The sequence below is a fragment of the Dendrobates tinctorius genome, unplaced genomic scaffold (assembly GCF_039654945.1).
Source record: "Dendrobates tinctorius isolate UK_male_01 unplaced genomic scaffold, ASM3965494v1 ptg000129l, whole genome shotgun sequence".
In the NCBI taxonomy this organism is placed as follows: Eukaryota; Metazoa; Chordata; class Amphibia; order Anura; family Dendrobatidae; genus Dendrobates; species Dendrobates tinctorius.
In genome coordinates, this window is record NW_027361797.1 from 30,730,265 (window position 1) to 30,742,985 (window position 12,721).

A 12,721-nucleotide genomic window follows, 5' to 3' on the forward strand; every position below is an offset into this window, starting at 1 on the left:
GTTGGGGTTAAATTGTTAATGTCTTCCTCTATTGCGACCAATCGATGCTGATATAAAGGGGTTGTCCACCTTTCGGAATTTTTTCTCTTTCTTAAAGACGTAATTGGGGCTAAAAATTTTGCAGTTGAGTTTCATTAAGAATTTTACACTGTTTGCCTCTGATAGCGTCTCTATTGCACAGTCTATTCCTGACTGCAGAACGTGTTAAAGGGTTTATCCAGGACCTTTTTTTTAACTATGGGCCTATCTACATGCCTGTTGTGCCCGCCACCGATTCACAGGCTTCGGCTGATGTCAAGTCAACAGAGTAACAGCTTATTTTCCGCTCTGCTGACGTCATGCTGGTTGACAGCTTGCTCCCCGCTGCTTAGCTGCAGGGAGCCAACTGTGAATCAGTATGACTTCAGTAGTCACACCTCATCAAAAGAGCTACCCTGAAGAGGAAGAGCTGCTCTATTGACGCTGAACAGCTGAATCGCAGGCAGGAGCGGTAAATGACCGCTCTGTGCTGTCGCCAAGTAGTCATGGATAAACCCTATCAGTGAAAATTCATAATTACGGTAGGCCCATTATGACAGTCTGATGGGGAGTTTGTAACACTTTTATCTGTTTTTTTTTTCTGAGCTGTTACACATCAAGAGTTTAATTTGCAGAGAAACAAAGACCCCGTAAAAACTAAACACTGCAAACATTTTTAATGAAGCCCAATTCTAAAAATGATGTTTAGTCCCAATTACATTAATTTAAGTAAAAAAAAAAAATTGTCTCCAAAGGTGGACAACCTTTTCATAGGGTGAAGCCACTTATTGGAACCCCTTATAGCAACTGTAGCTGTGAGGAACTTCACTTTTAGCTCCTTACTGTGACGACTCCTGGAGTGGACCCTCTGGGTCGTGGCACCAACCCTCCCAGGGCGAGCTGACCTAGTGAAGACCACCCCCTATACAGGGAGTGTCAGGGGCAAGCCCCAGGGGGTGAGGTACCACGACTGCTGGCACCAGGCGGCTGGCTCACAGGAGACACGAGTGAGTGTGTCTGCAGGAATGTGTAAAGCGTGGGCACGGGAACACGTGGTATACAGCGTCCAGGTGTGAGCAAAGCAGGATGCGTGCAAAGGAGCACGGCAGAGCACTGAGTCAGGCCGCAGGTGTGCCAGAAGGTGTAACAGAGTACAGGAGCAGGGTGTGTGCCAGAGGGCACAACTGAGCATAAGACAGAGTACATGATTGGAACGTGTGCCAGGAAGCACAACTGAGTAAGTGACAGAGTACAGGATCAGAGCGTGTGCCAGGAGGCAGACAAGACACAGGGTCCGAGTGTGTGCCAGGAGGCACAACTGAGCATAAGACAGAGCACAGGAACAGAGTATGTGCCAGGAGGCACAGCTGAGAGTAAGACAGAGTACAGGGTCAGAGCGTGTGCCAGGAGGCACAACCGAGTACAAGACAGAGTGCAGGTTCAGAGCGTGTGCCAAGAGGCACCATGGAGTGCAAGGCAGAGTACCCGAATACAGTGCACAGCCAGGCAGGGACACGGCTGACCAAGCCAGGAAGTACAACAATAATCAGGCACCTCCCCTAGGAAGAGGTAGCCTGATATAGCACATGATCGCTAGGGCTTCCGGGTCAAGTCCTCCAGTACCATAGAGAGGACAGACCTGGAGGCCGAACTGAGAGGAGATCGCAAGTGCACACATAACGTGGGGAGACAGGAACCTAGGTACGAGAGGTGCACGTGCGCACCCGGCGGGACCCCCGGAGCAACCGTGGCTCCAGAAGAGATGACGTTGGGACCAAGGTCCCGCCCCCAGGTGAGCGCGGCATGACACTTACCTTGGATGACCCCAGGAATCTATGATTTCAAGAACTTCCCTAAAGACTGGAGGGGTACTTTATATATTTTCTGGAGATTGCCATATAGTGTAGCTCAAGCAATTGTCTATCTGCAAAGAATATACAAATTAGCTCTCCACCAAGAGAAATATATTGCATCTCGATTGTCACCTATTGGAGTTAGATATGTATGTCTGATCCTTTTAACAACCCTGAGAAAATGAGTTGGAAAAAAGCTTAATGGTTGACAGAGATAGAATGAAATTGCTCTACGGTGCATAGATAAGCTAAGTTTTATAGATTTATCAATGTGTTTTGAGATCATACTGATTTCATCAGGTCATGTCCTGATGAGGTCGGATGTGTTGATGAAGATATGGGTACAATCTCAAAACACATTGACAAGTCTATATGGATTAATCTTCTTTAGATATCCTTGCGTCTCAGAGAAATTTAATTCCGCCCTTACGCCAATCACCAAGCTTTTTTTTTCTGACAGATTTTCTTCAAAACAGGGATAACAGAAAACCTCTATCATACAAATGCACTAACCAACAATAGGGAGGAGGATAGGGACAGGGAAGAATAAACTAAATGGGATTACCGACCAGGAGATAAACACACACATACTACAGCAAACCACAGATCACTACAACAACAATTCCACTGCAATCACTTAGCTTTAGCACACAGCACAGGAAGAAGAATCTTTCATAGGAACTTGGCAGGGACAAGAATGTCTGACCATTTTATATAGTGTAGTGCAGCAGTGTCCACGCTGTGCAGTGATGAGGCAGTGACCCAACCAAGTGAAAAAAAATGTATTTAATATCCAAAAAACCTCACACAGTGCACAGCACGCTGTATTCTCCAGATCGCAGCCAGGAAAACAAAGACAGTCCATGACTTGTTGCCGTGAGTGACTACACCGCCGTATCCGCTGAGGGTGCCAGACCTTTTGGCTCCGCTTGGCTCTGTGTTGCCTCACACAGGGAGCGCTCTGCAACCTGACTGCTCTGTCTGCTTGCAAGACCAAAACTGACCCACCCCAAACCCTTCTGCAGGGTTGTTTTTTTCCTCTCTCCTAGATTTTGTGGCCATGGGCCACTGGTAAGATCTGGGCAGGAGGAAACGGATCGGCCCCATTACCTTTCTGCAAACCGTTTCAAAAATAAAAGCCCATACCGGGTTTTCCTGAACAAGTTCCTTGGTCAAATATAACGACCAGGTTCAAGCTTACTTTTATTCTGCCTTGTGACTCACAGGCACCCTGCTGTGACCACAAGGCACTCCAGTGGATCTAATATACTTATATACTTCTGAGCACATCCTGGGAGGACACATACTGACCCTCGCATATGACTCCGGTCACTGCCTCACAATAGGAAGAGGTAATGACCAGATCAGAATCAGCTGAAATGGAGCTGCATGATTCTGACCAGAATACAACGTGTCAAAAGCTGGTGACAGATTTACTTTAAATGGGCGCTATGCAATATTTAATTTCCCCTGTGGTGGTGCTGCAGGGAAATGAAGACATCAAATTCTACCACACAGTCCCGCTGATTGCTGGATCTTTCAGCCCAGGAAGCCCTGGCTGTTCCTTCTAGCAAAAGGAATTGTATGAAGTGAACATTCCCTTTCCCTTAGATTTCATTAGCTTTTTGTTTTTGGACAAGGGACAAAGACAACAACTCCTCTCTTGGGATTTGTTCTTTCCCTGAAACAAAATTAAGTAGTAACCACAATGGATCTGCGATGTGCTAACACGGCCCAAACCTCCAGGATTATCTGGAACCAATATAGCAAATAAATTAATGGTTCTCCAAATCATCTGCTAGCTAAAGTTGACACGCTATCTTACTCTGCAAATATAAGAGAAAACAGTTCTTAGCACATCTGTTATGTCCAAAAAATCACCGCAAATCAGCTGGGACATTTCCATGAAAAAAAAAACCATCATCTGTGACAGTGAGAAAGTCATTTACAGAAAGAAGGAAACATGAGGAGACAACAATGCAGGATAAAAATAGTAAGTACACAAAAACTAGACCCCCGTGGAGAATGAAAACCACCATCCGGTCTGGACAGCGCTCAAAGTCATGGACCCCAGCGGCACAAGATTTGTCCTTCAGAAGTTAGAATTTGATGAATAAATTGCTAGGACATCCCATCAACGCACAAAAAATGCTGTCAGCAACTCTGGGACCCCGATCAGTGCTGAGAATGAGGGTGCCACAGTGATGGGTTAGACCTATGTCCCCTTTCTAAGTTTTTCCTTCACTTGTTCTTAGCCACCTGTTATCCGTCGCAATCCAGCCGCCCTGCCAATCCTGGAGTGCCACAACCGTGAAGGTCTACACCAGTCGTGATTCTTAATTTTCAAGATTGGTGGAGGTCCCAGAAATTGGTTAGCTACTTTGAAAAGGGGACCTTTCACCAATTTTTACCTGTTGAACTGGACACACAATTTAATAGTGGCCACAGAGTGGAATAAAACATTTTTGTTTGTTTTTAATTTCGCCTCTTCGTTGCGGAGATATTAGCAATCAAATTATTTAGCATTTAATGAGTTAACTTTAGTTACGTCCAAGTGGGTGTCTTCAGATACTTTTCACTCAGAGACATGGGCCTGTACTTCTTCTCTGTGTATGAGTTGCTGTCTGTTAATAACCACTTGGATGTAAAGGGAATCTGTCAGCAGGTTTTTGCTATGTAAGCTGAGGATAGCATGAAGCAGGGGTTAAAACACAAATTTCAATGATGTGTCACATGTCAGGCTGTGTGCCCTTATTTAATTACACTGAAGGTTTTATCACCTGGTGATTATCATTGACGAACTATTGCAGCTCCAGCAGCGTGTGCTAGTTCGACTCTGCTCCCTCCTGTAATAAGCAGCTTACTGTCTGCAGACTATGTACATAAAAAGCTTGATGTGGGCGGGGTTAGCTTCCTCAACTCTGCTGCATTGCTAAATCTAAAATATCTGATTGTGTCAGAATCACTGCACCCAGTAAACTAAGTGATACATCGTTGGCATCAGGGTCTCTTTGCCTACATTATCCTGCTCTCAGATGAGGTACCAAAAACCTGGCGTCCGATTCCCTTTAACAAAAGTTAGCTCATTAGGCCTGTTTCACACATCAGTTTTTTGAAATCCGTCAAAATCCGCCGTTGTGCAAAAAAACAGATCCGCCATTTTGCTTAGCGGATCCGTTTTTTTCCCATTGAGTTGCATTACCGGCGGATCTTGACGGTTGGCCATCTGTTCGATCCGTTTTTTTTGCTGATCCGCCAAAATTTTGGCGTCCGCCGACATGCCTGAGCGGACCATGTAACGTTTTTTCGGCGGCCGGATCCGCATTTGACATTGCGCATGCCCGGAGGATTTGCCTTTCTCGGAAATTTAAACCTAAACTCTGTTCTGGCGGCGAAAAAATTCTCTCTCTCTCTCACGGATTTTAACTGAAGCAAAAAACTGATGTGTGAAACAGGCCTTAGTTGTCAAATACTTTGAGTTCTAATATCTCTACAACAAAGATGCAAAATTAAAAAAAAATGTATGCCGCTTAGGCCTGTTTCACATTTCTGTTATTTTGACGGGAGGCAAATCCGCCAGAGCGGTTAAAAACGGATCCGCCTCCGTCATGGGCTAAACAGATGCTAAAGGAGCCGTGTTGTGTATGGATCCGCTGGAGGGGAAATTTAAAGGAACCGCGGCCTGGTAAGGAGAGAGTGAGATTTTTTTTTTCTTTGCACGGCTGTTCTGGAACGCCATTTGGGGTTAAAAGCCCTGCTCCAGCGAATCTGCCGTGCATGCGCAATGTACCAACCAAATGGGAATAGGACAATGAAGAAAGTATACACCCAAAAACAGCACACAACAATCTCCAATAGGAACAGCAATCTCCAATTCAGCACAGCGTCTCTAAAGAGCTAGGAAGCAAAGCTTTCACTGGCAAAGAAGAGAAGGTCTGGCCAGGTTTTATAGGGAGAGGAAATGACCAGGTCAGAAACAGCTGTGAGATGGAGCTGCAAGTTTCTAACCAGCATAGAAAGGGTCTTTAACCTCTTCAGCCCCAAATTAAACGAAAACCATGTAATATGAAACCCAAACACACAGGCTAAATGGAAGACCTGTGATTCACAATGCGTACTGATTTTCTAACCCCAGATCTCCCAGGATGACATGACCCACTCTAACAATAATATTTACTACCTCATTCATGTGCAGTTGGAAAAATGTGTGCAAAATAATGATGTGCCATGCTCAGTACCTACATGAATTGCATGTGCCAAAACAGAGGACTATCCCTCTGAATAGGACAAATCCTCATATTAATCCATTGGCACATCCAAGACAGACAACTGGGTGTCAGACTCAGACTTCGGAGACAAGTCCCAGATATTGGAGATAAATTCATTACACTTCTTCATAATGGAAACATTTGGTAACAATATGGCTGTGATTGACATGGAGGTAACTACATCTGCCAGAGATGCAGCAACTACTATGAGAGGCTGAATGAAGCTTTATTTTTGTGGGTCAAAACAAGGTGTAACTTTTTGGAGATTGATGTAACATCATATCCATCCTAACTGACGTAAAGAATGCTGGCCATAAAGCAGATCTGTCCTTTTATTAAACAGATCTATTAGACCTGATGAGGCTGCTGTACTTACTTTAAAAAAAATATTAAGATCAGCATATTATGAGTTGAGCTACAGTGAAAAAGCTCATGAGTGCAAAGATATTCAGACCTGACAGTTTCAGTTTGACCTCCTGAGCAGAGTGAGATCTCAGCAGCAGGGAGGAGTTACATCGAGGATTTATTAATAAGACTAGTTTAAAAAAATATATATTTTGTTATTTTTACATGAATATTTACAGTACGTTCACCAGTGTCATCAGGTCTAAGAGATCCATTAAATAATGGCGGAAACATATGATCTTAAATTGTGAACATCCCCTCAAAGACCCCGGACTATTGTAACTGGTAGAAAGTGCATAAAAACTTTTCTGTTATCTGTATAGAAATTCTATGGACATTTTACATTAGATTCCCATATAACGTTTGAGCCTAAAATAGAAAAGTATATTCGTTCTAATTGTAATCCTTTTTCTTTTTTTTTTTCAGACCGTGAAGATCAGTCCATTCTGTGCACGTAAGTACAATCCGAATTATTGTCACACGATCTACGTTTTATAATGCATGCTTGATCTACCAAATTGTGTAACATTTTTGATTTGATTTACATTTCTATTTAGTTCATTCTCTTTGCAATTTGTTAACTGATACATATTAATTATTCACATTTCTATTTCTCGAAAGTGTTGCGGCATTTTTTCGACACCTGCCTAAAACTTTTGCAAAGTACTGAACATTCTTGTAGATAGGTTTATAATGTGAAAATTTTCTCTTGAGTTTTGTAAAATGTTTCACTTATGACACGTTCTTCGAACATTAGAAGTAATCTCCATATATATTTTGTACTGTTGAACCATTGTTAGATGTCAAGAAGACGTTCTTACTACTGATGAGCGAACACGCTCAGATAAGGTGTTATCCGCTACACTCTGGAGCTAACCGAGTGTCTCCGGTGTGCTCGAAAAATATGTTCAAGTCCTCGCAGCTGCAGGAATTACCTGTTCGTTAGGCAAGTTGTAGCTGTGGAACAGCGGCGAGACATGCAGCCGCGGGGACTCGAACATAGTATTCGAGCACGTGGAAGACACTCTATTAGCACACTCTATTTATTAGCACATGAGCATGCTCAGATAACACCTTATCCGGGCATGCTCGCTCCTCACTAGTTCTTACTCATACACGACCCCATTGCAAAAACGTATCAAAAACGCTCACAAAAATGCAGCAAAGCTGTTCATATTTTATGCATAATTTTTCCTGCCAACGGCCAGGTTTTGGCAGCAGAAAAATCTGCTGCATTTACTTAATGGCACAAGATAAATCCTGTTCACAATCTATACTTTTCTCATGGCGGATCCCTCTTTATGTTTATTCTGGTTTAATGTCACAGCAAATAAGCAAGTTTCTATGAGTCTAATATTAGCTCAGTTCCATGTTCTTCATAAATCCTATATAATAAAACCTATTTTCCCAGTGGTGGCAGAAATAGCTAAGTGTTCTTAAATAATAATGGTCCTGATAAGTTTGACCATCTGCCTTTTCTTACCATCAATCCATGCACGTAAAACATCAGCAGAATCTGACATGTAAAGCCGGGATCAGAATGTGAAATCTAACATTAGGGCCGAGCTCAGAATGTGAAATATAACATGTAAGGCGGAGCTCAGCATCTGAAATGTAACATGTAAGGCTAAGGCCGAGCTCAACATCTGAAATGTAACATGTAAGGCCGAGCTCAGCATCTGAAATGTAACATGTAAGGCCGAGCTAAGCATCTGAAAGGTAACATGTAAGGCCGAGCTCAGCATCTGAAATGTAACATGTAAGGCCGAGCTCAGCATCTGAAATATGACATGTAAGGCCGAGCTCAACATCTGAAATGTAACATGTAAGACTGAGCTCAGCATCTGAAATGTAACACGTAAGGCCGAGCTCAGCATCTGAAATGTAACACGTAAGGCTAAGCTCAGCATCTGAAATATGACATGTAAGGCCGAGCTCAGCATCTGAAATGTAACATGTAAAGCCGAGCTCAGCATCTGAAATGTAACATGTAAGGCCGAGCTCAGCATCTGAAATATAACATGTAAGGCCGAGCTCAGCATCTGAAATGTAACATGTAAGGCCGAGCTCAGCATCTGAAATGTAACATGTAAAGCCGAGCTCAGCATCTGAAATGTACCATGTAAGGCCGAGCTCAGCATCTGAAATGTAACATGTAAGGCCGAGCTCAGCATCTGAAATGTAACATGTAAAGCCGAGCTCAGCATCTTAAATGTGACATGTAAGGCTGAGCTCAGCATCTGAAATATGACATGTAAGGCCGAGCTCAGCATCTGAAATGTAACATGTAAGGCGGAGCTCAGCATCTGAAATGTAACATGTAAAGCCGAGCTCAGCATCTTAAATGTGACATGTAAGGCTGAGCTCAGCATCTGAAATATGACATGTAAGGCCGAGCTCAGCATCAAGAATTTAAATAGAAAAAAATCCACTTTCCTTTTTTAAAAATTTGTTTCTAGTTTCAATTTGAAAACTGCATCAAAAATATACTCAGTGTGTGAGAATGGCCCTTAGGGCGCAGACAGATAACTAAATTTCTCGTGTGAGGATTGCATCGCAGTGCACGGACTGGCCCGACACCTCTCCTGACTTGAGCGTGACAGCATGAAGTATTTCTATGCAGCTGTCAGGCTTTGGTCAGGAGAGCCGACGGCCAGTCCGAGGATTGTAATGTGATCCTTGTATGAGAAATACGGCTGTCTGTCTGTACCCTTAAAGTTTATATGGCACGGGATGACCAGGTCGGTCCTCTGGTCAATGACTATATGACGTGTTTAGATCAAATACTGAGATTCCTAAAAAAGTGACTCACACGTGTCCCCAATGGAGCCATTGACTATTAAAAGGGAATGGAGATCAAAAGATGCAATGTTGGACTCAGTTTGGCCTCCTTTCCAGCAGTGTACATTTTTTTAGTCAGTCACACAGTCCACTTCATGTGAGGAGAACCCAGCCTTAGATTCGATGTGGTCCAGATTTGGCAGTGCATCTGTTTCTCCCACTTTCACCATAAACATTCACACTTATTTCAATATGAGAATGGGGAATAAGCTACTCCTATAGCAGGTCGCCTATAGCCGATGCGAAAAAAAAGCATGGTTCTATTGATCATGCTAAATTCAGCATGGCTGATCTCTCTTTGCCCCAAGGTCTGCCAGAAGGAAGGCAGCTATGCCCACCACTGCATACTTTAGGCTGGGTCTAGACTGGGCATGTGGCCAAAATATTGTTCTGTGCTGCTGTTACATCGCTTACAACCCTTAAGGTACCACAATTGCAAAAAGTAAGTCGGAAAAAATACAAATAGTTCTGATTCGTCTGCGTGTGTACGTGTCTTACTTGCTTGTCACGGTTGTAGCATGGTGAGGGGCGGTATACGCAGGCTATGCACTGGTCTCCAGCACCCTGACACTTGACATGACAGTGGAGGCCTTGGCTGGGTGTGTGGACTTTGAGGGCCTTACATCTATGAAGGCCGCATGTGACTGATTTTGCTGGTGTGCCAGGACCAGATGTTTTACAGTTCAATGAGGCACACCATCATTCAGAAATAAGCTCTTTAGTTGGTAAGGGTTATATACAAGGGATAGAGGGTACAAAGTCTTATAAACCTTTCCTTTACAACTCGAAGCATTTTCCAAATGGGTCGCCCTCCCAGGGCTGTGGGGTACTCGGTACCGGGCCAGTCTCTCAGAGGGAGGTGTCACAGCAGCGGTGACCCGGTCCGTGGCCCTGGGCGCCCATGTAAAAAGGGTAGAGTGGTGGAATAAAGTTTATGAGTGATTCTTGACGCCACCTGTGGTATTCGGCAATGAGAGATGTTAAGCCGACGCTGCGGACAGATCCTCTGAGACAGATTGTCACGGTCACGTGTGTCTGGAAGCAGCGAGTACCGCAAGGCGAACCCATAAGACACCCGTGACCCTGGATACAGTGCCTCCAGTGGGGCGAATTTAAATAATAAAACGTGCAGCTGGATACGCCGCCTCCAACTGGCGAATTTAGGTATTACATGTTATACATACAGTAGTCTGGAAACCCCTCCTCCAGTAAGGCGAATTTAAATAATAAAGGGGGAACCTGGGTAACATTAACAATGGTGGGCCCTGCAATAGGGAATAGGGAAGTGGAGACCTCCTGAACTTCCCTGAGCCAGTGTCCCTGCACTCCTAACGTTCCCTATGACGGTTCCGCACCGGGCGACACACAGGAACCTAAAAACCCTAGCTCGCCCTGAACCTAAACCCTCACTAGGGAATTGGTCCGTGCGGAAACTAATCCCACCACTGCACTAAACACACATGAGGGAAAATGACAATACAGGGGAAACACCACTTAGCTTTGCTCTGTTGCGTACGCTCCTAGCAACAGAGCCCGCCACCTGTGTGCATTCTCTCCTCCACCCGGATCATCACCATAATCGGATCCATCACTATAGTGCAGCCTTGGAGCAGAGTCCACTACCAGTTGTAGCTGCCCAGTAAACAGAGTAGCAAAGATGAGTCCAGCCTCTGCCAAGAAGTCCAGCATGCTCGAGTCCAACTCCTCTGCCAAGAAGTCCAGCATGCTTGAGTCCAGTCTTCAGCAACCAAGTCCAGCATGCTGAGTGCAACTCTCACCATAGTCGCCACTCCACCAAGCCATGCAAGCACTTCCTGCCGACACCATAAAACTGCAACTCCACCACGCTATGCCAGCCCTTCTTCCAGACCCCAATGTTGAACTCCACCAATCCATGCCAGCCCTTCTTGCAGACCACATAGCTGCCACTCGTCCCCTCTGGCTGGGCTGCGCAGGACTCATGTTCAGCTCCTTCTTTCACCCATGCTTCCTTCCCAAATGACGAACACACAATATCACCAACAGTGACTGAACACACCTGGCTCTCTTTTATAGAGCCTCACACCTGAATTATAATTACGTGCACTAAACCAAAGAAACTAAAGTGCACTACTACTCACCACCACCGGGGCAACTTAGAATGAACGACACCACGAGTAATAATTCTAATGGCCACCGGGGGCAATCACATCACTTTGGCACCTAGCCAAAGGAAAAAAAGTTCACTTATCCATTTAATCTGTCAGATCCACGCTGGATCATGACACAGATGGTGTGGTGCAGCAGTGATGGTGTAGCCCTCCACAGGCAGGGCTGTAGTCCCAGGGCAGTGTAGATCGGTATTGGGGAAGAGGGTGCAGTGTCTGGCACAGAGATATAGCAGTGCTGAAGAAGTTGCAGAAAGAAGGCAAGGACACAGCGGAATGTAGTTTCTTTACCTTTACTTTGTAAGTGCAGTCCAGGGTCCAGACTACAGATGGCACAGGAGCTGATTAGCCTGGGACAACTCAGGAATCTCTGTAAGCAGATAGGTTCTGTAGTCTCCTTCCTAGCGCTTACTTGAGGTACATCCAGTACTGTGTTACACTGAAGTTCCTCCTTCTTGTTTCCTCTCAGATCTACCTCGTATAAAAAGGGAGCTAGAGGAAAAAGATGGCGCAATAGGGTCTTATCCGGGTAGTACTGGGAGTAGAGGATAAGAAATTCACTCACCTTTTCCAGGGGAAATAAAGGCACATAATCGACTGTCAGCTGCTGCACGCCCGAAGGTCCACTCCGTGAACGCCAATGTAGATCCTTATGGATAAAAAGTTTTTTCGGACTCACTGTGCGCTGCTGGACATAATTCAGTCTTACAACATAAAGGGTATTAGCAATTTAATTGCCAACGCGTTTCGAAGTTTCTAATACTTCTTCCTCAGGGGATGACATCCCCTGAGGAAGAAGTATTAGAAACTTCGAAACGCGTTGGGAATTAAATTGCTAATACCCTTTATGTTGTAAGACTGAATTATGTCCAGCAGCGCACAGTGAGTCCGAAAAAACTTTTTATCCATAAGGATCTACCTCGTATGGCAGACAGCTGTAGCCTTCTATCTCTTCTCTTGGCTCACCCGTTGCTGTTGTGGCTCTGAGTCTTAGGTGGGAATAGAGCATTTACAGCTTCCTATTCCTCTGGTTTCTGTTGCATGACCATTAGTATCCATACAACCGTGGAGACCAGGCTCCAGATCATGTGCTATCACTGGGAGGGAGCGCTCTATCCTCAGCTCAACCTCTAGCTTCTCTCCACATGTCTACACTCTTTGCCCTCCTCACAGAACTGACTAATTTCCC

At 44.7% G+C, this 12,721-nt stretch overlaps 1 protein-coding gene across 2 annotated transcripts in view; it reads left to right on the forward strand.

Annotated features, from left to right (window-relative positions):
- Positions 1-12,721, forward strand: part of MYH11 (myosin heavy chain 11) — a 132,549-nt gene that overhangs the window by 42,603 nt on the left and 77,225 nt on the right. For both annotated transcript variants that reach the window (XM_073542911.1, XM_073542912.1), the window contains exon 4: positions 6,971-6,998. In XM_073542911.1, coding sequence (XP_073399012.1) covers positions 6,971-6,998 — 28 coding nt within the window. The remainder of the gene's footprint in view (positions 1-6,970; positions 6,999-12,721) is intronic.